The following is a 27,764-nucleotide window of genomic DNA, read 5'->3' on the forward strand; positions in this document are numbered from 1 at the left end:
GATTGTGACACCCGCATGACTGTCATGAGGTGGAAGACCGTGTCGGCCATCTTTTTCCTGGTGGTGCTTTACCTCATCATCGGGGCCACGGTGTTCCGGGCCCTGGAGCAGCCCCACGAGACCCTGCAGAAGCTGGCCATCCTCACCGAGAAGATGAACTTCTTGACCATGCACGCCTGCGTCAACTCCTCGGAGCTGGAGGACTTGGTCAAGGTGAGTGGAAGAGTCAGAGATTCCTATTAATAATCCAAATGGTGTTCTCTTCCCTCCAAGGACCTGCTGATGTATTATGTATGCATCGATGTATTAAAACATTTCACGCACGGATTTTTCCATAACAGTGTTTGAAAACTGTGTTCTACAAAATGGAGAACTGAGGTTAACCCTGGGATTTTTGAAGCTACCCCTGGTTTAACACGGGGCCTTGAGGATTGTGGATAGATGTGGATACAATGTTTTTTTTTCACCTGAGGATATTTGTTCTGTATGTTGAGCTCCTGAAGAGCTAGTATATTATGTGGCCCCAGGAGCCTGTGTTTTATCTACAAATGGTGTCGTACTGGATTATGAGACAATGTGCTTCAGGCTTCAATACACACTACTGCTTTGTTTTAGCTTTTCCAACCGGAATCAGTTTCTTTCAACATTGTGTTTCATTTAAGCATTACCACGACGAGCATAGTTTTGTAACCATGCCGGCAAAGATCCCCTTACCCTAAAGAAGATGTAATTTAGCCCAAACACTTGCTTTTATTTGTAAGCTTCCTGCAACAACCGGTGTGCATGTACATTTCCCTACACAAATATTCTTTAAACAAATACTAGAGAGCACTAAATGAAATATTATAGGAAAGTGCAGGTACAACTTCCTTAAAGCAGTGCTATTCAGATGTCAAACATTTAAATTGCTTTAATGTAATAGCAGAATTAAAGAATAATTTATATCAGATTGGACACAATGTATATGATTAATAATAGCAAAAAAACACAACATCCCTGGTTTTGATTGTGGCCTTTTAACAGAACAGTCACTTCATATAAAGGCACTGGTTGTACCCCTGAGCCTGTGCATTTTTTATTTATGTTTTTGCCCTGTCTGGTTTTCACTCCATGCTTGAAACAAATGCAGAAATAAATCAATTTAAGTGGAAAATAAAGCAAGACTAAACTAAATGAGTCAATTAAACATGTTCAGTGCACATTTCATGCACTATAAATATCAGTATTTAGCGAGCAGTCTTCTACTAACATCCACTGACTCTTGACTAATCCTTTATGGATTTTTTTTGGATCGCACCATCAACCAAACTTGTCTGGTTTGATGAAAGGCTTTTCCTCTTGGGGAATCTAGCTGGCATATTGGGCTTGTGGATGATGATTACTTTTCTAATGTGCCAGAGCGAAAAGGTCTTTAAATCCCAGGGGGAACCAATTTGACTAGCGTTGCTAATTTTGGCCCCCCGTTGAACCATTTCCCTGATTTTGTTTGGGCAACAAAACTGCCTCCTGATGCCAAAAACATTATCTGAGCTCACTGCATATACAGTAGGTATGTCAGCCACTATTATGGTAACGTATAAAGTAGGCATGGGATATGAAGTTGATGTTTCGAGCATACTGGCCAAAATAATTGCGATTCAAGATATTATCCTATTAATAATTTTCAATCTTAAAACTCTGTCTTTTCTGGCTTCTTATGGCTTTTTAATCATACTGGAATCACTTTAGTAAGACACAAATATTGTTATTGTATCATAGACGGGACTCATATTTTTTTTGTGAAGACCCTTTTTAGTGAAAAACAATCTTTATCTTAAACAAAAAAATTACTTTTTTGTCAGGGATACAGTGGGCAAGCCACAGCTTACGCCATGGTGATAGGTTGAGTTTTTTTTAGATTGACTTGAAAAATGCAACACCGCCTTAAGGTAATTCAAAATAAATCAGGAAATCAATTTAGGCAGTGTGCCATTGATGCTATCGTTTGTCAGATACAGTCATATGAAAAAGTTTGGGAACCCCTCTCAGCCGGCATTATAATTGATTCTGGTTTCACAAAAAAAATATAAAAGTGGTATGTCTTTAATTTACCAGGAACAGTTAAGTACTGGGATGTTTTCCAAACAAAGATTTTTTGAAAAGCAGTATTTGGTTGTATGAAATAGAATAAAATGTGAAAAACTGGCTGTGCAAAAATATGGGTACCCTTGTGGTTTTGTTGATTTTAATGTCTGTAACAGCATGTAAAACTGATGACTTTAAACACAAAGTTGGTTGGATTATGTTGTTAAGCCTTGAACCTCATATAATTGTCTGTTTAATCATGAGAAAATGTATTTTAGGTGCCTAAATGCAAGTTGAACTTCTCTTTGACTCTCTGCTGAAGTGAGACAGAATGGGATCATCAAAACAGCTCCCAAAAGATCTGAAAAACAAAGATTGTTCATTGTCATGGTTTAGGGGAAGGCTACAAGAAGATTTCCCAAAGGTTTCAATTGTCAATTTCGACTGTAGGGAACGTTGTCAGGAAATGGAAGGACACAGGCATAGTGGCAGTTAAACCCAGGCATGGCAGACCAAGAAAAAAACAGGAGCGGCATAGGTGGAGGATTGTGAGAATGGTTGCACACAACCCACAGATCACCTCCAAAGGCCTGCAAGAACATCTGGCTGCAGATGGTGCATCTGTACATCGTTCAACAATTCAGCGCAATTTGCACCAAAACATCTGCTTTTTATAAAGACCAAATAACTTAATTTTTGTCTCATCAGTCCAAAGCATTTTCTTCCAATATGAATCTGGCTTGTCTAAATGAGCTTTTGCATACTCCAAGCAACTGTATCTGTGGCGTGGGCGCAGAAAGGGCTTCCTTCTCATCACCCGGCCATACAGATGTTTTGGTGCAAATTGCACTGAATTGTAGAACCATGTACAGATACACCATCTGCAGCCAGATGTTCTTGCAGGTCTTTGGAGGTGATCTTTGGGTTGTGTGCAACCATTCTCACAATCTGCCGCATATGCCGCTCTTGTACTTTTCTTGGTCTGCTAGACCTGGGTTTAACTGCAACTGTGCATGTGTCCTTCCATTTCCTGACAACGTTCCTTACAGTAGAAATTGACAATTGAAACCTTTGGGAAAGCTTCTTGTAGCCTTCCCCTAAACCATGACAATGAATAATCTTTGTTTTTAAGATCTTTTGGGAGCTGTTTTGATGATCCCATTCTGTCTCACTTCAGCACAGAGTCAAAGAGAAGTGCAACTTGCATTTAGGCACCTAAAATGCATTTTCTCATGATTAAACAGACGATTCTATGAGGTTCAAGGCTTAACAACATAATCCAACCAACTTTGTGTTTAAAGTCATCAGTTTTACATGCTGTTACAGGCATTAAAATCAACAAAACCACAAGGGTACCCATATTTTTGCACAGCCAGTTTTTCACATTTTATTTTATTTCATACAACCAAATACTGCTTTTCAAAAAATCTTTGTTTGGAAAACATCCCAGTACTTAGCTGTTCCTGGTAAATTAAAGACATACCACTTTTATATTTTTTTTTTGTGAAAGCAGAGTCAATTATAATGCCGGCTGAGAGGGGTTCCCAAACTTTTTCATATGATTGTAACACGAGGGGTCTCGTTATCATGACGGAGCATCTCGTTATCATGGAAACAAGAAGGTGAGAGAGATAGCTCATTATAGAGGAAAACCTTTGGTCATAATAAGGAGAGGAACCTCAAGTACCCCAAGACTATATTTAGACTACATTTAGAAGCGTCCCTGTGTGAGTGCGAGCATTATAATAGAACCATTAAATTCACAGAGCAACCATGTCCCTGAAACACTTCCTGAAAAGACACAGTGAAAAATCGCTGCCAGCATAGTATAGCATTGGATTTTGACATCTCTCCAGCAAAGCCACTATAATCACATTAACATTCAAGATGTTGTATTATACCTTTTGAGAGCGTCAGTCATCAGTGAGTCTCATTATAAAAAAAGCCCCAACAACAGGCATTGCTATTAACTGCTGGTTAAATATTTATCAATGGGATTTTTTAAGTCATTTATGGAGCTGGATGAAAATCTGTAGCTATATGACATTTGATTGCTCTTTAAGGTTCTGATGCGTTTTAATTTGACAGCTTTGATGGACGTTAAGTATCTAATGCATTGGTTTGCCTTTCAAATAACAACCTTTGTATAACGATCTCTTGTCAAAACCGTCAAAGGAAAGCAATTGGCACCTGAATCCTTTATTTATGATACCATATACTGTACCCACTCTAGGCTTATACGCGTACCGTGACATCAACATTGGCTTTCTTGTATTGAAAGACTAACCATTAAAAGGTTCTCCGAGGAACTCTCCGTTTTTGTTCATGCTTGCACACCGTTTGGACAAAAGCGGTAGTGTTTTTACCCCGCCGGCTGTTGTTCCTGGGTGAGCGTAGCCATGACAAAGGCGTCATGAAAAACAATTTTAAAAAAGCATTCTTTGCCCTGATTGTCTCGTTTGCTGTTACATTTCATTTATGATCATCACAGGAAAAATGTGACTGTTTCAGAAATATTTAAAAGTTCCTAGTAGCACCTTTACATGCAAGTTGTTCTCCAAGTAGGCTATGTGGGTGTTAATGCTTGTCCTCACTCTAAGTTATTCTCATCACCATTTCTCATTTTTCCCTATGCCAGCTCATGTGTTGGCACAAAGCACTCACAGTGATAGTTGTTACTGCCTGCCGGCGGTGAAAACATTTGACCGGGTCACGAGGGCTGTTTCTGAATAAAAGGCATGATCGCTTGCTGTGAGACTGTTTTTATGCTCTTTAGTGTGAGCCCGGGGATGTTGCTGACAACGATATACTGTATCTGTTGCACTGCCTGCATGACCCCTAATATTTAAAATGCCTCTCAGGCTTCTGTCTCACAAAAAACCTAAAAGGTAATTAAGGGCAAACCGTCGTCTGTTCTAAAAAAATGTCTTTTGAGCAGTTTTGAATGCTTGTTTTATGGCAAGGCGAGGCAAGTTTATTTATATAGCACAATTCAGACACAAGGCCATTCAAGGACGACTCCCTTCTGTCACTGACCGTTCCCCCCCGAGACAGTCTGTGTACAAACAAGAACTTCTTAGTCCTGGACACGAGCTGTACAATGAACTGAATTAATTATTGGCTCAAGAGAGATTTTGCCCTCAAGGAGAAATGTTTTAAAAGCACTTAGATGTTTTCTGGATGCTTACGGAGCTAGTTTTGAGCTGGTTTCTACAGCACGTACCTGGGAAAAATCAACTTTTGGTATTTTTTTCCTAGACTGCAACCCAAGCAAACTAGCTCTGCTCCCTCAGTAGCCTTTTTCAGCAACTATTTCTCTTCTGATGATTTATTGATAAACAGCTTCAATACAGGTGTCCCCCCCAACTCACTTCATTATGTATACACACACACAAACACACACACACACACACACACACACACACACACACACCTCTGTAGGCTCCCGTTGATCAAAAGCCAGCCAAGAGAGGTCTGAGGAGAGATGTGCTCTCAAAGGGAGTAATTAAAATTTTTGGAGTAAAGTCAAAAAAGCTCAGGATAACGTGAAGGCAACACCGGCTGCCAAAAAACCCAGGAGAGATTGCATAGTCTGTCTTCATTTCCCCATGGCCGTGGTTTGTATGCATGTAACCCAGTGCCAAGACACAGAATTTTCTATAGCCCGCTTTGGCATGGGAAAACAAAGGCACCAACTGAGCCAGGATGTCTTGATTGTGTGATTTGCTCAATTATAGTTTTTGGAGTCACTGTGTGGATGTAGGGTTTCCAAATGTTTTATCTTTCAATCCTTTTCTTTTGTTGTATTCGGAAATGAACGGATAAGAACCTAGTGATGTGTCCACCTTTGTACTTAGTGTTTATGTTGTCTGTGAATACATGTGTGTGCCATGTATGTTTTCTTGCCCCCTTGGTGAGCAGTAAAGCAAACTGTCAACACAGTGCCTATCGCCTTATAAAGTTGATACGGTGAAGTGTAAGTGAACAGTTAACACATCCAGTGGACACATCAGTATTCATTTGGAGTCTTGTATGTAGCCGCCTGATGGATGTCATTCTTATACACTCCCATTTACATTGAACTCTTTTTTTTAGTCTTGCCCGACTCCAGAAGAGAAATGAATGTCTGTCATCTGTTTGGTGCTGGGGGCTCATCAAATTATGTTTTGCTGAAACCAGCTGCCTAGTGCTGCCCAAAGGGAGGTTGCTGACAGTAGGTGAAGAGCTAAAATGCCACTTAGAGCAGTGGGGATCAAACTTGGGGGGGGGGGGGGGTTGGGGGGTTGGGTGTATTGAACATGTCCACAAGGAAGAAATGTCATGTTCAGCAATCCATAATGGAAAGAAAGCGTAGAGGATACCGGGGGAAAAGGAAATCAATTTCAACCCCGGTGATGGTGAACAAACCTGGGACCTGAGAACAAATCCCTGAAATCATTTGTATTGTATAAGTGCCAGAGGAAGAAAATAATTATTTCCTCTACTCTGCTAAAAACAAAAAAAAATCTTGCTTTTGGATCCAACCAATCGGTGCACTACGTTAGTAACTCTCTGACCCTCTTCTGTGACCTACCGTTTGGCAAAGGTCGCAAAGACATTCAAATGCATCTCCGCGGATACATCATTCCTGCTTCAGGCTGCACACACACAGTCCTTTTTGAGCTTTATTTTCTCTCTCCCCCTTTTGGTATTTATCTGTGCCAATATTTTGTTTGTTGTCCAGGTCATATTTAAAACATACTTCATTTAAAAGAAACACTATCCCCACACAAGGAGATTGATATTGGACAATTCCCTAAAATCCTTATAGATGTTCAGTGATGAATTTGTATGCCAATATTAGAATATGGCTCACTTTCTGCCTTGTGAAGGTCAGTTATGGTAGGATTAAGGTAAGGGAAAGGTCACTTGTACTTTCCACAACACATGTTTTGTCATTTGAGCGAACCAACCCTTTAAGCCGTTGTTTTCTTGCCTTTTTATTTATTTTTCAGCTTTTGTGGACAAGCGAGCACAATTCCTTTTACGCCACCACTGTCATCAATCTGTAGGCCTATCCCTCCCTCATGTCATGATGCCTCCGTTTCCAATTGGTAATTCACCCATTTCATCCGTCACACCCTCCATCTTTACCGCCACATCACATTCAACAGGCGCAGGTTAATGAAAGCACTCTCAGTTTGCAGAAAATTGCTGCCCTGACATTGCATTGACCCTAAACTCTGTGTGTGTGTGTGTGTGTGTGTGTGTGTGTGTGTGTGTGTGTGTGTGTGTGTGTGTGTGTGTGTGTGTGTGTGTGTGTGTGTGTGTGTGTGTGTGTGTGTGTGTGTGTGCGCGTGTGTGCCTGTGTGCATGCGTGTGGACAGACTGCGAAAAAGCTGACACTGCCAGTTCAGGAGGTCTATGCGCAGTTGTATTATGTACATGATTATGATGAGCGTTACTGCCCTGAAGGTCAATTTAAATCAAATACAATCAATGGAGATCATCAAAAAGAGCTACTACCATTCTACTAAAAGTCTTACATTATTTAAGGAGCCATGCACAATAATGAAATCATTTGTATTGCTCTTTCTTGCAGGAGAGACCCCTCCCCCCCCCCTCCACACACACACACGCACACAGGGGAATATGCTTAATGCTATTTATTAGAATCGACTGTGTTGCATCGCTGCTATTCCTCTGAGGTATCAAAGCTTTTTTCTCTTTAATTTATCTTAGTAATGATTCTGTGGCCCATGACACCTTCTTTCTCTTAGTGCAGTTGAAGAACAGTCTGTTAAAGAAAAAAACCCTGCTGGGATCCAGCATCCAGAGAAGTTCACTGATTGCTTAACCTTGCGCCCTGTAGTTTCTGTTGCTTTCCATTCAGGCATGACACAAGTGCAGTTTCCAATGATTAGAGGAAGTCTCTATGAGGGGGTTTCATCAAAAGTCTCAGTAAAATTTGAAATGTTGATTTCTTTATTTTGACAACAGAGATAGATGAAAGCAGAATTATCAAAGGCATGATTTTGCCAGTGAAACAGACACACCTATATTTTATATTTGGAATCCATTATGTATTTATAGTACTAATACACATTGCTTTGGAAATTGCTATGTTTGCACTGGAACCAATGTTATTCATTAGATTCAACGTTTAACTGTCAATCCATAGTCATAAATAATTACCAACTCCATTAACGCTAATAGTTAACACTGCAGCTTAATGTTACCAATGCAAAGTATAGTTCATTATTCTGGCGTTTTCAGTGTTATAACTTCAGTGTGGAAGATTTTGAACATCAGCCACCAAGTTGAGGAACGGATCTAAATGGTGTGGGTGTCTGGTATGCCAAGTTTTGAATGAAAGTACAATACAAACTGTAGAGCCATAAAGCTAAAAAAAAATTGCAACCACAACATAGCTGGCTGTTTGGCCCATTGAAGACGCTCTGACCTATCAGTGGTCTACAGTGATTCATGTCACCGTCAAACTGGTCTCTGGACACTCAACAGTAGAGTAGGGTCCAAAAACTATATAGGTACCAGGTACATGTACCAGGTATTAAGTACTTTATCATAGTGAAAAGGCAAAAAAGGCCAGTTGAGTAAGGCAAGGCACGGCAAGGCAAGGCAAGGCAAGGCAAGGCAAGGCAAGGCAAGGCAAGGCAAGGCAAGGCAAGGCAAGGCAAGGCAAAGAAGAGTCGGGTTTCAATGTAATGGAAAAGCCAAAAGTGCCAAAGGTCTGGTTTAACAAGACTTACTTTGCAACTTTGGTTAACATGTACTACTGTGCTTAATTGCATCGCTATGATTGGACAATTGTTATGTGCTACGAACAATAGACGGTATATCAATCAGGAGAGCACTTCAAGAACAAAAGTTTTAAAGAATGAACAATTCATTTATTGAAATGTGCTGATTAGAAGAGTCTTTGGTGATTACACCCCATTGCCAAGTCATCTGAAGTGGGCAGCCAAATCCTGTGCTGAGCGGAAAACCCCCTGATGAAGCCTAGACACTGGTGATGATGGGGGGGATGATGATGATGTGACGAGGACCGGAGGTGAATGGGGTGGAGGAGGGTTGCATCCGTCATTGAAATTGCATCGATCGCTGAAATGACAACTGCCAGCAGGTTGAGGACGGTTTTAAACATTTGACAGGAACAAGATGATTGGCTCACAGATGTTAAGGTGGATAGGATTGGTATAACTAATAGAGAGAACCTCCCATAATCAGAGCGTGAATGAAACTGAGGGAGGACTCTGTAATAATAATAATAATAGCAGATAGTCAGTCTTCCTGTCTGAACTTTCACTAAGCTTCATAAATGGACTCCACTTATATAGCTCTTTTCCCTGGTTTTTTCACAGCCTCAAAGCACTTTACATTGTTTTGTACACATTCACCCATTCACACACATTCATACACCGATAGCAGCAGCTACCACGTAGGGTGCAAGCTAACTATCGGGAGCAATTTGGGGTTCAATGTCTTGCCCAAGACACGTTCGACATGTGGCAGGGAGGCGGGGGATCGAACCACCGACCCTGCACTCCAGTGACTGACCGCCCTACCCACTTCGCCACAGCTGCCTGAATATATATTATAAAATGTATATTTACATACATTCTGTGGTAAAAATGCACCATATTTGTAGTGTGGATGCACATCTCTCATGGATGTGTAGGTGACTGTTGATGTGAGTAATGGTGCAGTGGAGTGTTGTCCCTCCAGCTGGTGGATCACTCCCCTCCTGTCACACTACAGCGCTGAGTGAGGAAACATGTTGCTGCTCTGTTTCCTGTACTAGCCGGCCGGTGTCTACAGCTGTGTCCCGTGTCACACCTCGAGTTCCCCTCAGCACACACACACACACACACACACACACACACACACACACACACACACACACACACACACACACACACACACACACACACACACACACACACACACACACACACAGCCTACACCTCGCAAGACTAATCAGCACAATACTGACTCAGCTGGCCACACTCCCTATTTCACTCAAAATGAGCTTTTTTATAAATATGTAACACAATGCTTTTCATAGCCTGGGTACCTTCAATGAGGGGCTCTATTTTTGATATGACTGAAACAGAGCCTCAAAGATCCTGGGTCTGCTTGGTTTCTGGCTGTAACCAGAGTTGTCATGATTACATGTGTGGCCTTTGCTGGCCTGCAAACGTTCACTGTTGCACACATTCAGCATCCCTATAGTTGTGTGCAGAGCCTGAGGCTGTGTGTCAGAATAGCAGCTTAACTGTGTGGACTAACAACCAAACCATTGGCTAGCTGCATTTTGAACTCTGATGTCTTGCATGTATCTATTTCTACAGTATGTAATACATAATGAATATTTGACATGTGGGTGTGTGGAGACTGTCAGGTGCCTCCACACACCCACATGCAAACAGTGTTACCAAAGGTACCAAAGTAATGTACCATGTAAGGCACTGTGTTCAAATTAACACATTGATCAAATATTCAAGTGTGTAGTTGTACAAACTCTTCCATGATTTGTGAGTCATTTGTGAATGGATGATTGAATAGGCCATAGGGGTGAGAGTATAAGACTTGTTGGTGAATTTGTGATAAGAAGTTTATGAAGGTGACAGATGCCCCTCATTCATTCTCAAGACTCCTTATTCATTTTGGTTGGTTAATGTTGTCTATCCTTCTCCCATCACCTATTTCCACTTATGTTCCTCAGACCAGCTGATACCAAACACGGGGACACAGTGGATTATGTGCTAACGTTTTTTTTTTTTTTTTTTATGTATTTAATTTTTCGCTCCAGCAAGTGGTGTCAGCTGTCCGATCAGGTGTGAACCCTTCAGGAACTCCATCCAATCAGACCAGCATCTGGGACATCAGTTCCTCCTTTTTCTTTGCCGGGACTGTCATCACCACCATCGGTAAGAAGAGTCTCAGTTTCTCACTCTTTTAACAACTCACTCCTCATTTATTTCCCTTTTGTCACTGCTCCTGACAATAACCCAGACAGCATGCCATGCTTTGAAAATGTCTTTGGAATATTGGAAAGAGCTTTATAAGCACGTCCCATTCATATGTTTTTCTTCATGCACGAAGGAGTCAGAGGCACATTGCAATGTTGATGACAAATTCGGCATAAAATTGCACATTTTGCATGACAGAATTTTCCCCATTTTCCAGACTGTGCTTCATTGCACCAGGATTACACTTGCCTTTAGCCTTTTGCTCCCAGTTTTTTTATTAATCAGCAACCAAACAAAAACTTTTTTATTCCTTATGGTGATTCACAACAACATAAATAAGTTGTATGAGCTACCCAGTGTACCCAACGCAACTCAGAGGTGTAACGATTTGGACCAAAACATGATCAAAAACATTGCCAAAAAACATTGCTGAATGGCTAATGGCTAAAGTAGGAGTTTTCGTACTTGTTTGTTTGTTTCAGAATCTACACTGAAATTATTCTCAACAAATATGTTTATGGGGCCTCGTGTTTTTTTAGGTATTGCAAAGGTTGTGCTTTTCTATTCAATACATTTAAACTCCTGAACGTCTCGTCATGAATGTACGACAACAGAAATTAAGTTTGAAAATGACTAAATAACAATAGCAAGCTGCAATATATTTTAAAGTTAATGCGCGTCCGTTGTACATAATGGGGACTGTATCAAAACTGCCCAACTGAAAAAGAACTGTAGCTTAAGAGCCCAAAGGGATATTATTTAGATATATATTTTCTAGTGCCTGTGCTCATTTGTTCCTAGTTGCTATAGTATGTAACCAGGGAGCTGACACGACGCACTTCCCTTTTTCATCACCTTTTTTAAACCATAACTCCCTCTCTCTGTCACCTCCAGCTGCAAGAGCTTACTAATCATGAAAATGGAATGGATCACACTCCCACACACACACTCCAACACACACACACACACACACACACACACACACACACACACACACACACACACACACACACACAGCCAGTCTGACAGCTCATATGGCTCTTCTCAACGGGCCTTGAAAGGTGTGTGCTTCTGCTCAGTACGGCTGTCGGGCTCCATTTCACATCTCTGTCTCAGCTCATTCTCAAATCAGAAAACGTGTAATACCATACAAAGCTCAGGGTTTAACTTTAAATTTCCCATTTTAAAGTTAACACCTGAGCCGTGGTGTGTATTTTGCCATTACATTGCACGCTTGCTAAAATCCAATCCTTATTCCAGCCCCCCTTTTCCCAGAATGTTGCTTCACTGCAGGGCTTTTACACATACAGTAGCTCTTCTCACCAAAAAAAATATAATTTTTGACTGGTCACAGCAACAGCACACCCAAGCTACTAGTCTTATCCGGCTAGTCCAGGCAGAACCTTAACATATCTGGGTGGACTGCTGAGTTCCATTTCCCATCTCCAGGGTACTGTCGAAGCCCAAATCACAAAATGTTTGCACGTTGCAGTAACTTGACTTTGCCCTCGGGTTGGTAAAGTATTTGCATGTTTCTTTTTTAAACAGATGGAAGGTAATTCCGTGCTGCGCAAAAAAAAAAAAAAAGCTGAATTGTTGATTTTCCCTTTTTTGCTCACCTGAGACTGAGAATGGAGACTTCCTGTTTTTTTTCAGATGTTATTGACTTGAAGACGAAGCGATGCCTCTGAGCTTTGGTGCTTTGAGTGCCAAAGCAGAGAGAGGAAGGAGAGCTCAAGGGCTTTTCATTTAGATCTGAGTACACATATCATTTGTTGTGTGTGGGCTTTCTTTTAAAAAACTCCAACGTTCGGAAAAGGCTGCGAGGTGAAGGTGAATAGAAAATGCTCTCAACACAGTGCTGGAATTTTCACAACAGCTCTGATTTTTTTGCTCACTCCCAGGTGGCGCTTTTGCTGAGTATCATCTCTTGATTCTTGTTAGCGTAAACAGCAACATAATTGCTGCGCTTGTCTGTCGGCAATCATTATGATTGTGCTACTTGGTACAGAATGTTCAGTGCACCTTTTGCTGCTGCAAAAAATAACAAAAAAATAAAAATCTGTGGAAGAAAATTCTGTGACAGTGAACAAAAACATTCAGAAGGCTGAGCTTTCTTCTTCACAAAAAGGGCCGCAGCGAGAAGTCACATCCACGTTTCCTTTGCACGGATAGGTAATTGGATGTGCAGTATCGAGGCAAAGCATCGTTATCATCTTTACCATCTGTGTTCTTTATCCAGGAGATACATCATATACAGTATGTGGCCTCTCCTACATTTCCCCCCCTCTCCTGGGAGCCAAAGAGATGCCAAAACCATTGATCTCAGAGCATTCCCTATAGGATTACTATAGGGTCTCTAAAGCTGTTGTATTCAACAATGGAAAAGCACATTTCCCCATCGAGTATATAGATCAAAACAGGTCTGGTTTGAAACATTCTTTGTTGCCTGGACATTAACCCCTCCCCCCCTTCCCCTCCTCCACCCCCAATGCTCTCTCTTGACTTGACCACAGTCCAGCTCACTTTTACACCAACTGAAACCCACCATGACAGGGCATCATTGCAGTGGTCTTTCCCCTCAATTAATGCTCCAAGACACATCAAAACCAACAGTGTGTGTCTTAACCCCAAGACAATCAATTGGCTCAGTTAAATGTGGTGCTGCCTTTTCTCTCCTGGCACCTCTTAATGAGTTTAGAAATAGGTCGTTAAGCTTTTATTGTCCATTTGCCTCTTAAAGAGACAGCACGTGCCATGATACATCGCTGCACGTGATCTTAACATCACCTTTGTTAATGGGGTCCTGAATGCCTGTGGCCCATACTGACAAATGGTTCTGTCCATTTTGCGACTTTATCTCATTATAAAGAGGAGGTCATAAGGTTAATGTAGTGTTCATGCAGGCAACATTGCAGATGAGGGAAAACCTATTAGTGGACTCATTGGTATGTAACAGAATTTTGTGTTTTGTGTGTCCAAGTTCTTATCATGTTAGTAATATCTCTTACCACTTTTAACTGTTAAAATTAGCTGTTTAAATATGTTTATTTAGATTTTTTGAAATGCAGTCAATTGACCTGTTTAATTCACTCTAAAATATGTAAGTGAGTGGAGCTTCAAATTATAAGGGAGCTGCTGTTTCTGTTTTGTTCTGTGGGGGGGCACCCATCTGGTATCCTGTCTCCTATGGAGTTAATCATGAAATTATCAAAACATGAATGACAATTTATTTTTGTCACGTTTAGTGTCACCCCACTCCAGTGTGAGACTGCAAAGTGTTTACAAAGCATCCCACAGTCCCTATCCTGAGACAGACGACTCTGTTGATAGAGAATAGTAGATTGTTGTTCATTATGCAGACCTCGCTGAAATGTTAAATTATGGAAGTCCTACTTTGTTGAATGTGCAGAGTCAGGTGTATGTTGTGCTAAGGTCTTACAAGGATGTAGTCTTCTGTAAGCCTCATCTGCTTTATCTTGCTGCGACTGATGATATTTTTGAAGAAAAGATGCATGGCTGTGTGCATATAAGGACCACACTTCACAAAACTGTCTTTCAGCACTTTATTTCAAGCACTAGCACAACTTCCACGACAAATCACGCAAAGGGACTTTTTTCTTCAGAAAAATAATGCAACTGCAGCTTTTGAGGAATGGAGCTAGGGATGGGACGATAACCGTTTTTCAAGGTATAACGCAAAGTTTTAAAAGCCCTATTATTTTCCATCATACTGTTTTAAGTTTTGGGAATACTCTGTGTGTTGTTTGGACAAAAGAAGATTGTGTTAATCCGGGGAACTTTGTTTTTGTGTTTACCTAAACATTTCAAAATAATACAGCTGTAATCTAAATACCTTGATATTGGGTATTTTTGCTTAAGGTTAACACACCGTCAGTATATCATCCCAGTGCCTGAATGGAGCGTTTACAGGACCTTTTACAAAATTCCCCACACAAGCCAAAACCATCTCAACAGTGCACTCTGCAAGCTTTCGCACTCATGCATCGACAATCGTCTCTCCTAAATGTATGCATGAGTGTAAATTAAACTGTTGCTCCCAGACGGGAAAATATCAGTCAATTTAAAAGTCACTTACGTAGTAAAAACATTCCTCCTTTTTAAAGTAGGGTGTGCAGTTCTACAGTTGTACACAGTTACTCTCTCTCTCTTATGCCCCAACATTTCACAGTAGAAAGTGTAAAACAATTACGAAATAAGACAACCCTAGACAGACAGACAGACAGACAGACAGACAGACAGACAGACAGACAGACAGACAGACAGACAGACAGACAGACAGACAGACAGACAGACAGACCAATGTCCTGTTCATAACAATATACTCGGTTCAACCTCACTAAGTTGCAGTTCATTTCTACTGACATGTTTAGATGAAATGCTGCCTGACTAGCTGATAAAGTGTCTGTGTCTCCTCTGCTTCAGGGTTTGGGAACATCTCTCCTCACACAGAAGGCGGGCGCATCTTCTGCATCATCTACGCTCTGCTGGGGATCCCTCTGTTTGGGTTCCTGTTGGCTGGGGTTGGAGACCAGCTGGGGACCATCTTTGGGAAGGGCATCGCCAGAGTGGAGAAGATGATTGTGGTGAGCGCCTTTTTTGCTTTATACGAACTGTGAATCGTTTGAGCCTTTCTGTATTACCCGTGGACAATGAGCTGTTTTTGTCATGTAGACAGCACAGCTCGTCAGTGCACCTTTTACCGTAAGGTACATTGACAGAGCTGTTCCTGAACCATCTTAGTGTCCATGTTACTGTAAAGCTGCAACAGAATGTCAATCTGAAATTCAGATACTTTGTATTGAAAGCCCAGGTAAGCAAATTGCAGTTGCAATATTTAAAAGACAAAAAACAAAGTTTTATGTTTTCTTTCTTGCTGAACTAATTGGGCTTTTACCCTTTTTTATTCATTTGTTTATTCACTTTGAATTAACTAAGCATACGCAGAACATTGTTTGTCTCTGGTATACGTTGTTGTGCCACATTGCAAGCCACATATTAACTTCTGTCAAGCACATACAGTATACACATGGACACGTAGCACATGTTAAAAATCTACTAGAGTTTTAATAGGCACATTTAGTCATGTTGGACATGGAGGATATACATTGACAGTATGGTTGACGGTTAGGCCGCATTCAGTTTCTCCTGCAATCTCAAAGTCAAAACAGAAAACAATCAAACAGCTGCTGTTTGCACAAACTAGAAACTAATAACAGATGTTAAATGAATATACATCTACACAGGAGAGTGAAATGATTTACCCATAATGGACCCTCTGTGATTTTAAACCGTTCAGACTGCTGGCAAGTGGTTGCATTGTCGGTACTGACTAGTATCACAAAAAATTTTTTTAGAAGGGCAGGAAGTCCACAATGTCTAACGTACTGAGATGTGTGTGTGTGTGTGTGTGCGTGCGCGCGTGCGTGCGTGCGTGCGTGCGTGCGTGCGTGTGTGTGTGTGTGTGTGTGTGTGCGTGCGTGTGTGTGTGTGTGTGTGGGTAGGTTGAGGGGGTAGGAAGGTTTGCAACAGATTGCGTTGTCAGATAAATTATAGAAATAAACACAGCCTATGTTGTGCTTTAAGTCACTGTTGACATCATAACCCTAGCCATAACCGAGTGCTGTGCGAGTGTGTTACTGTCAAAATACAGTCAAAATTTACACAAAAAAAATTGCCTCCATAATATTTTATAATTCAGCATGCGTCAACTTTTTCCTAATTACAAGAACAATAAACTGCCCTATCATATACTGTACATTTATGAATAACGTACGTAACGTTACTATTCAAAAGGTGGGTGCTTTGGAGCCCTCAGTTGCTGAGATATAGTCCATTTTGTAGACAGTGGTGAAAAAAATGGTAGAACATCTCAAAATCCTTTTAATTCAACCACCGCATCTCATTTTTCTTAGGATGTTCCTTTTTCATCCAGTTGCCGTGGAGTTTAGCCATTTGCACTTACAGTTGTCAGCGTAGCCCCATAATGCTCTGATAAAGGGACACTCAAACGGTCCCCGATGTCATGTCAGCATAAAAGCGCTAACAATAGAAATGCTTCAGAAAAACCAGATACTTGGGAGCAACAGGTTAATTATGATTCTGATTCACTGCGGCTATTCTCCCTGGGGGGGAGGAGGCTGCCGGCTATAACAATGGAAATAGCTAGATATAATATAATACATATACAGTAATATGATAGATATAGGAAATAGATCTGCAGTGTAGCTGCTGCTGTAGTAGCTGCTGTGCCAATTAAGACACTGACAGAGAGAAACCACTTCAGCTTCACAGGTCCCTTTGGAATAAATCTTGTCCTGTAGGGCTCACATTATGTCTCCTCAAACTGTACGCTACCGTAGTGTGCTTTGTTCAGTGAAGCAAGGACATCAGGCATTACAGACGGAGTAATCTGAGGTCTGCCTGCTCTTTATGCCTCTCCTCAGAAGCACTGGGGCTTTTGGGCTTACATAGCTGGGAGGGGAAAGGGCACCGTACACACAAGAAAGCAGTTGAAAGCAAAACAGTCACCTCAAGTGCTACAGCAGCAGAGAAAAAAAAACTGACAGCTTTTTGAATATAAACTCTGATGCACTGTAACTGGCATGCAAGGGAGATATGGCAGCTTGCATTAATTGCATTTTTCTTTTCTCGCATAGTCACATTTGATAGCAGAGGCTGTAACTGTAATGAACCTCGTCTAAAAATCTGCTGATATGAATGTGTGCGAAATTATAAATAAGTCATGTCCCATATCTCCACCAGCACGGGTGGGCGTGCCATCTGACATGTCACACATGGGTTTTCGGAAGCCTGACATTTGAGATTCATTGGAAAACAGCAAATGTATTCCCTCAAAGGAGGTTAAAGGAATTGACTCATCACACTTTAAAGGGGGGCAGTGGTGGGTGGTGGAGGGGTGTGTGTGTGTGTGTGTGTGTGTGTGTTGGGGGGTGACAGGCAGCATGTTGTCATGTTTTATAACAGTGATTGACAAGAATTCACCAATACCTGTCTTCTGACTTGAAATATTTTTTAGATTTTAACCAATTAGCAAGTTATATTACAATCATTCATAGCACTGCGTAGTAAAACATAACATAACATAACTGTCATCTCTTTTCAAATTCAGGCATTTTGTTTACATTCCCGGGCTGTGTGTGTGTGTGTGTGCGTGCGTGCGTGCGTGCGTGCGTGCGTGCGTGCGTGTGTGTTTTAATTTGCTTCCCCCTGGTTGCCATTAAAAAAAAAGTTTTTCATATCTTGATTGTTCAAAAATCCTCTTATCTCTTCTTCTTGTAATCCCCCACACACACACACACACAGAAATGGAAAGTCAGCCAGACCAAGATCCGGGTCTTTTCCACGCTGCTCTTCATCCTGTTCGGCTGCCTGATCTTTGTGGCGGTGCCGGCGGTCATCTTCCATCACATCGAGGGCTGGAGCGCGCTGGACTCCATCTACTTTGTGGTCATCACCCTCACCACCATCGGCTTTGGAGACTTTGTCGCCGGTGATAAAGGTCCACTCCAAATTTTTCTATTTCTTTTATTTCTTTTTTATGATTATTTTTGGGCATTTTCAAGCTTTATTTGATAGTACAGAGATGGAATGGGGAGACAGAGAGAGAGAGAGAGAGAGAGAGAGAGAGAGGGGGGAGGGATTACACGCAGTAAAGGTCCATGGGTCAGGTTCGAACCCGCAACCACTGCAACGAAGGCCGGAGCCAATATGGTACGTGCTCTATCCACTACGCCAGCGGAGCACCCTGAAATTGTTCTATTTCTGATTAATAGGCCTGTCTTTCATTTTTATATGTCGCGGTTTTAGAATCAGTGTATTTATAGTTGAGTTATTCCTCCTCAGTCAGACTTACTCAACAGATGTGCAGGGCAGCCGTATAAGCCTCCCGTTGGTCCTACTACCTATTACTATGCTGCGCTGCACATTATGATAGATGTGTTCCCGATAGTTTCTAACGGGTCGTTATCCCTGCAATATGATAGTGCTCCCATAAGCTTCAATTACTGCACACTGAAATCAGGTTTGAACTCACAAATCATACAAGCACATTAAAACAAACTGTTATTGAAGTAGCCTATCATAATGATGTCAGGCTAACAATACACTAAGGAACAATATAAATTACAGAAATAAGTTCTCTTTCTGTGTCTTATTTCTGCCTATCGTTCCAGTGAAACGGAAACATGTCAATCTTTACATACGGAGAACAAGTTTGACATTTTGGAAAATCTGCTTGAACACTTTCCTGCTATTAATCTGGGGACAGCAGTCTGTTAGCTTAGCATCAATTCAATTCAGTTTATTTAAGAAGGGGACAGTGCAATATAATAAAACACATGATCATACATGGGTTAAAAATGCCAAATTTAGCCAAAAGGCTATTTTTCACCTGTAGTCCCCTGACATCAATGTTAAAAGACAATACAATTAAACAAGTTACAACAACAACATAAAGATGACGGAACCCAACAGACAGAACAGGGCATCACAGAACAGACAGAACTGACTAACCAAGGTAAAACAATACAACACAAAATACAATACTGGAAACCGGGGGAAACCGTTTTTTCACGTTTGCCAATCAACACAATATACAGTATATGGTTTGTATCACACGAACAAAACCAGTGAAAGTGAAAAAAGTCAAATGTTGCTGTTTCACTCGGTATGGGCCGGCCCCATCCTGTTATTGCTCAGGAGCAGTTGCCAGGCAACCAGTAGAGACAGTCACTGCTCCCAGTCAGGAAATAGTCTGACATATAACCCTCTGTGAAATGGCAAAGTGTTATTTTACAGTTGTGTTTTGTGCAGATTAAACAAACGAGACGCAATTAATGTCACTTACTGCAGCTGGGAGGCTGGTTGGTTCCTTTTATTATCTCTGACAGATGTCTCTGTTTTTCCTCCGTTTTGAGTCTTTACTGGCCTATTTTTTTTACTTCTTAATTTGAAGTAAAAAAAAAAAAATTATCTTAATACATAACTGCTAACGAATGATACTTAATACATAATATGCATGTGTGTATGTCAGAGAGACAAAAAGAGGGAGTGTGTGTGTGTGTGTGTGCGTGTGTGCGTGTGTGCGTGTGTGCGTGTGTGTGTGTGTGTGTGTGTGTGTGTGTGTGTGCGTGCGTTGGCTACATGTGTGGCAGGCGGGAGATATTAGGTTGATTTGACCTCCCCTCGACAGGCAACAAGCGAGAAGCAGATGGGGAAAATCACAAACACTTAGTGGCTAGATTAAGCTTCCCTGATCAGGTGTAATGATTGTAGATTAGATTACAGCACCTGTGCAGACACCAGTAGTTACATTAATCTAATCTGCCTGCACTGCTGTTTAGTAAACTGCTGCTGTAATTGATGGTTATCTAAGCACACAGCGGGCGGGCTTGGCTGTGCTGCATCATAACACTTGATTTATTGAGAGCTAACACAAAGACACAGCTCATGGTGAGAGCCGAAAAGGGCATTCAAAATGTACTGGAGTGTAATGTTTACAGGCTGAGAGGAAGTCCATGCTTCCTGTAGGACCTCAGGTGCTATGACACATATATTACATATACATATATATATACATTCACGACTATCCCTGAGTCACTTCTATATAAATATATGTTACATATACATATATATATTATATACATATATATATATATATATATACATATATATATATATATATATATATGTATATATATATATATATATATATATATATATATATATATATACATATATATATATATATATATATATATATATATATATATATTAGGGCTGTCAAGCGATTAAAAAAAATAATCTAATTAATTACAGGCTCTGTGATTAATTAATCTAAATTAATCGCATACTTTTATGACACTTTTATACCTGTTTATAAACAGCTGTATAGCCTGCTACAGTTTGTTTATCTCTCTCTCTCTCTCTCTCTCTCTCTCTCTCTCGCGCGCGCTCGCTCTCCGTCTCTCGTAACTTCTGTCTCCTCCCATCTCCCACAACAGACAGCGCTGCACTGCCACCATTTCGTAGCCTACTTATAGGCAAAAATATTGACACACACACACACTCGTTTAAGTGCGAGACAGCTAGCAAACAAAATTGGAGGAAGATTGAGAGATCGGCCTACTGTTTTGAACCTATAGCCTACATTGTTGCACCCACTAAATCAATAATGCACGGACACTGCGGATAATTAAGTAAGATGTCTTCCTACCTTCATGTTTATTTGCCGAAGCATCCCATAAACCGTCCATAGAGCCCTCGAGTCGGCCCCTTTCCCCTGCTTCACTCTTTACATTTCTCCCTTTTACCCGCGCGCCCGGCCCGGCAACATGGACATATAAAAGCTACAGGTGCAGCTGCGCACCACTTTTGCACCGGATCAAAGGGCATTATAGAAGTGCGATTAATCTGCGTTAATGTTTTTAATCGCGTTAATTTTTCTGTGATTAATTAATCGAAATTAACGCGTTAATTTGACAGCCCTAATATATATACATTCACGACTATCCCTGAGTCACTTCTATATAAAAGTATATTATGTACGCCTTGACTCACATCCATAGTTAGTCAGTTATTTAATCTTCCTATCAGAGTCAGGCCAAAGCATTTGCTCATTCTGCATGAGATCACATGATATCTCTGCATGACGAAGAAAACAAGACAAATACACGTATTCTAGGTTCTGGTAACACATAAACAAAGCCAGAAGAAAAATCATGAGTCACACAGTAGATTTACTTGATTTTCAAATAAGATTCCGTCTTTATGAATACATTTATTTATTTATTTATTGGAAATCATGAATCTCCAGTAGAGGGGAGAAACAAAGTACTTTTAAATGTTCTACGAAAAAAACGTTTTGTTGGTATCTTTGTGCTGCCTGTCTATTTTTATCTAATTGGAAAAAAGAAATTCAGTTTAATATAAAACTATACACTGTATAGACCTGTATGTATATCAGTTAATATATAATATTATGTTAACTGTATAAAATAATATTTGGCTCTAGTTGCATTATCAGAGCACCAATATTACACAAATGGCTTTACAGGAAAGGATAACAGGCCCTGAATATGTATGTGACACTGCAGAATTATATTCTTACTCATTAGTCTCAGTCAGTTCCTCCTTTATATTTTCTTAGAAAATAAAATGGCTCTACTCAGATCTGAGCTCAGGGGCAATTAAATTCAACACTGTAGCCGGAGAAATGTCTACCCTCTAGAATGGAATAGACCAAGGCTCATTAAATTATACTAGTGTGAAAGTTAATGTTAAAACAGACTTAACGGACCTCATCAGGCCTTCTTTCACTGAAATGAATTTTTCTTGAATAAGACACTTTGCTCAGTAAAAAGTTTAACCCATATTTTAAAAAAGAAAATCTTTTTTCTAACCCACTTGTTGTGTCTTTGGTTGTGCAGGTGGGTCAGACAAGCCAGGCTATCTGGACTACTACAAGCCCGTGGTGTTGTTCTGGATCCTGGTAGGCCTGGCGTACTTTGCTGCTGTGCTCAGTATGATAGGAGACTGGTTCAGGGTCATCTCCAAGAAAACTAAGGAGGAGGTAAGTGCTGATGTGCTCCGGAGCTAGGTCACAATTGCAGATGACTCAGGAAAAAAATAAGTAAAAAACAGAATTTCACTTTGGGGAATTTTTTTCTTCCATTGTGGAGAGACGGTGTAAAGGGGAGGCAAAGATCGCCCCCGCTAGTAGCTTTATTTTCAGCTGCTTTAAACCCATTGTCCAACCTTTAATTCTTTTTGTATTGATCAAGATCCAGCTGTCCAGATAAACCTCAATTTGTTTCCTCAAGATTAAAGAAATTAAAAATCACCCCAAACAGCCCTGCACCCAAGTGAGTCATGACATTGGTCACTGTTATAGCGAATAAGACTTCACACATTGATGGGACAAGCTTGTTAGTAGCGCCATAACTGCAACAAATTGTCCTCCAAATACTAGCCTGTTATCATTATTTAAATTTGAATGTGACACATAAATGTTTGAAACAAACTGCATCCTAGATCTCTCTCTCTCTCTCTCTCTCTCTCTCTCTCTCTCTCTCCCTCTCTCTCTCTTAGCACAGCTAGATTAAGCGCCATATCAATAGAATTGGCCTACGCACTTGTGTGGAGAGTGAAAGAAAGACCTTGAGAGAGATTACTTTCACACATTTGCAAACCTGTCAGAATCCTGCATTAAAAAAGAGTTGATTTTTGGTTTATAGAAATGAACAAAAGCAAAAGTTGTTTACAAAAGTTCTAGCTCGAATACTTTGTTTGAGAATACTAAGGCTTTTATAAGTGCAGTCAGCGATTCTGGAGAACCCTTGTTGTCAAAATCAAAACTGATCATCTGTCTGTACTGCTTGTGCAGACTCCAAAATAAATCTGGCATTAATACACAGCCATAGGCTCTGTAAACTGGTAAGTAAACAAAGGGCACCCACTGTAGCTATAGCGACATGCCAGTTTACAGAGCCTATAGGATATGCTTTAACACCAGAATTATTTTCAGCCCACACACACAGCACAGACAGGTAGCGGATGCGTGAAGAGATATTCACTGATTTCGACAAAAAAAGTGATTTTGACTCCAAGCATTCTCCAGAATGGCTGACTCCACCAGTAACACTGCGTGAAATGTGTTCTTATCTCTAGCTGCAGGGAACATATATTTAAAAGAAAACATCACTATTGCTACTAGTGCACATCAAACTGCATTAGACCACTTCATGATGCTGCCATTGCTGCGAACCCTGCAGTCCGTTTCACCAGCCTTACCAGTATTACATCGTAGGGTGGAGGAACATTTGTAGTCAGTTCACAGGTGCGTGATCACGACACACGCCTTCTCCACTCATAATGGTCGATGAATGGCTCACAGTGCAGTCATGAATCTTAGTCGCCCTGCGTAGAAAATACCAATCCTTAACAAGAGTTGGATTAAGTTTTTGTTGTTGTACTGCCGCTCAGCAATATCATCCCTCGCTTTTGTGGCAGTTCCATTATTAACATTGAGGGGGGAAAAGGATGGAGAGAACCACACCACCTCTCCTGTATAACCCAGCCACATGCACGTCTCGTTTCCTTACTACACGTAACGCGGCAGTCTGCAGTGGGATTCCTTGCACATCCATAATTAGGAGTTACAGCTGTGAGCTCTGTAGAGAAATACATTAGAGAGGAGGTTTCGGTGGGCGTTTGGAGGGAGGGAGGGAGAGAGAGAGGGAGGGAGAGAGCGAGGGAGAGAGCGAGGGAGGGAGGACAACTAGGACAGGGAAAAGTGGAAAGAAGCCGGAGAAAGCACGTGAAGTCAAGTGTTTGTGCTCCAGCGCGTGTGTCTAATGTGGGGTAACGCAAGGACACACCAGCCTGGTACAACTCAAGAGGTCGATGAATTATGAAAGGGCTTGTAGCAGGAGGCTTAATGCATTATGAAGGCGGGATCCTCTGCCTCACAAAGGACCTTACAACAAACTGACTGTGCCTACCAGATACAGTGTGCAGAGTCTACAGAAAAAACCTGGGCCATTGGGTCACTCACGTTGTTCCCACACAAAATACATATTGGTTTTATCGCTGGAGGCTCTTGCAAGATCTTGTCTTAACAGTAAATTCATAGGTGGGTATTAAAGCTAGGGTTGATACTTTTTTCACTGCAATATTTGGCAAAACTGTCATAATAGCCATTCAGCTATAGTAGGTGAAGTGGTCTCTGTGTGCTGCCCCCAAAAATTGCCACCGCTCATGTTAATTTTGACTGATCAGAGCGAGGTCAGATTCTCCGTTCTTATTGGCTGTGGGACCTTGGCAACAACGTTGATGCGTCAGTTGCGTGAGCGTTCACGACCCTAGCAGTCTGACACTAGCCTACTGTTTGGCACTAGGCTACCACGGCGGACAGCGAGTAGCAATGTCTTCACAAACGAACCGTCAATTTACCATTCCCCGGATACAAACAACTAACACCGCTAAGACAGCAAAAAAACGAGGAAAGACGAATTTTGAAAAGTTAACTGCTAAAAGGGAGACGGAGAGAGCTCGAAATAAAACCAGAGTAAAGTCGGAGTGTTTCCACACGGGCCATGTCCTCTTGCCCTATCACGTCAAGACCTCTCAGCCGTTGGAATCCCAACGGCTGTTTTCTCGCAAACTCTCAACCCCAGCTTTAAGGTGCATAATGCTAGCTGAGTTGAACAAAGTCAAAATCACTTTCAGAATTCGCAGATGTTTTTTTTATGCTTCTTTATCCCATTGTCGTGAACCCGTAGTGGAACTTCTTATGACACTACAAGTAGTTCCTGAATAATGAGGCTATATACTAGTTATTCTCTAAAGGAATCTGCATATCTTTTTTCAATTATAGGTTGTAATTTTGAAAAGTTAGGTTATTTGTTTTATTGCTCAGACTTTAGGCCTGGGACACACATGCTGTGTCTACTGCTCATCTGCGTCTGACTTTTATATACTACAGCGGCCACACATCCAATCTCCGACGCCCGCTTGAGGCACGTCGGCAGCGGCGCTTTTTTCTTCGGAGAGACGCGAGTCCATATCGAGTCTCTCTGCTTTAACTGGTAGAGAAATACTCCGTTGACAGTCATATTGACTACATACCAGCGGCATTCGCTGTACTTTCATTCGCTGTAGTTTGATTCGCTGCAGTTTCCCCAGTTTTCCCTTTCGATATAAAGCTTTCCACAGGCGAAAATGTGAAAAAAAGGCAGTGAGGCACACTGATTACTGTCGAAATTCGAAATGTATCATATGCATCATAAAATGACATGAAACAACTTTGTATCTATGAAAACTATGTAGAAAGACAGGGCTCTTGCTGCAGCAGCAGCTGAGACGTTGCATGTGTGGCCAAAAACAGCGAGAGAGTCGCAGCAGTAACAGACACGCTCCAGAGGTATAGACGCAGGATGTGTGTCCTGGGCCTTAGATTAGAAGATTGATTCCACTCTCATTTTGTATGTCTAACACCCAGAAAGAAAGCAAATAAGCATAGGTAAAACCATTACATTTAAAGAATCATTCCTAATCGACTGTGTATGGGATGCTTAATGGCAGGTAACAGATAACTATGTATACCTTATCAAATTCATTCCAGAATATTCCTATCCTTAGTCTGGCCATTTCACATTATGTTGAAAATGATAAATGCACTTACAATTACTGCAAATAATAGATGAAGGTTATAGAGCAGCTCTGCCACATGCATAGCTAATTGGAAAGCAGCCAAGACACGTGAGAAGCCAAGAGCTGTCAAACAGATCCTCGATGTGGTGTTTTGTCTGCATGTATTCAAGAGGTGTGCACAGTTAGGTGGGCAGTGCTATTTACCTATTCTGTCTGCACCTAAAGAACACCTTACCAAATAGAAACAGGGCTTTTGTGCGTGTGAGAGATCGATGTCATGAATTAACCATTGCATTTCCTCTCATTTCCAATTCCTTCATTTCTAAAGACAAGAAAGGCAACACAAATAGACCTACACAGCTTCAGTTGAATGTCAGGCTCTGAACACAGCTTTATAAATATTTATTTTTGTCTATGTACAACACAAGAATAATTGGGAAGACGTTATATCACCTGTAAAACAATTCAAGAATGCATATGTTTCTCGACTGTTAACAATTTAAAGAGACACAATACCAGTATTTTTTTTTTACCACAAAACTGCCTATCTTATATGCTTTACCATATATTTCCAATTGTCAGCTAGACAAATTCACGTTTCCAGGCAGGCAAAGGTGTATAACAGTTTCTTAAAAATATACCTGCACTTCAATTGTATGCTTCTTTAGCATTACCTATACGCAACATTAAATCAATCCACGGCCATGCACCAGAGTACATCTCAGACATGCTGGTGAGATACACACCAGGTTTATAGATCCCTGAGATCATCTGGTACTGAACTTGTGTTAGTCCCAGAAGCTAAAGGACCAAACATCATGGAGAGACAGCCTTCAGTTATAATGCCCTAAAGTCTGTTTTATATGTGTTTTATTGTGTTTCTATTTAGTTATGTTTTCTAAGGCGCATTGTATCACTTTCCTTGTGAGAGATGTGCTATAGAAATAAAGCTTCATTTGATTTGATTTGATAAATAAGAAGACCAACGCTCAACCAACTAGACTGCAGGTGTGAATGCAGCATGTGTGGGCTACTGAATCCTGAAAGAAATACCAGGTTGGCTACAGTATAACCTTGGGCCTCTCTCTCTCTTCCTCTCTCTCTCTATTCGCAGGTCGGGGAGTTTCGAGCTCACGCGGCCGAGTGGACGGCCAACGTGTCGGCGGAGTTCAAAGAGACGCGGCGCCGTCTCAGCGTGGACATCTATGACAAGTTCTCACGGGCCGCCTCCATCAAGCGCAAGCTGTCGTCGGAGCTGGGCATCAACCAGGAGATGACCCCCGGCAAGAGGACGCTGTCGGTCAACCTGTGTGAAGACAGAGAGACCTACCCCAACCTCACTCTGTCCCTCAGCCCCGCCCTGCACCGCAACGGCAGCCTCTACCTGAACGGACTCAGCCCGGACTACGCGGACCGACGGGAGATAGCCATCATCGAAAATTTAAAATGAGTAGCAAAATCGTGGACAAAAGTAACTCTGACTTGAACTTGACTGGAAACATTTTTTTTGGTGGAGCTTACAAAACCACATGC

At 41.2% G+C, this 27,764-nt stretch overlaps 1 protein-coding gene across 2 annotated transcripts; it reads left to right on the forward strand.

Moving 5' to 3' along the window:
• Positions 1–27,681, forward strand: kcnk2b (potassium channel, subfamily K, member 2b; the record flags this gene model as incomplete). Of its 2 annotated transcripts, none has more annotated exons than XM_080047391.1 (6): positions 1–213; positions 10,877–10,994; positions 15,483–15,643; positions 18,384–18,579; positions 22,508–22,650; positions 27,346–27,681. In XM_080047391.1, the coding sequence occupies exons 1-6, from the start codon at positions 16–18 to the stop codon at positions 27,679–27,681; spliced, it is 1,152 nt and encodes a 383-aa protein (XP_079903517.1). In that variant the 5' UTR covers positions 1–15. The 2 variants fall into 2 exon arrangements, with proteins under 2 accessions (XP_079903517.1, XP_079903518.1); XM_080047392.1 differs by having other exon boundaries at positions 18,384–18,570.
• Between the last annotated feature and the right edge of the window lie 83 nt (positions 27,682–27,764).

Source organism: Ammodytes marinus, assembly GCF_949987685.1.
Source record: "Ammodytes marinus genome assembly, chromosome: 19".
NCBI lineage: Eukaryota > Metazoa > Chordata > Actinopteri > Uranoscopiformes > Ammodytidae > Ammodytes > Ammodytes marinus.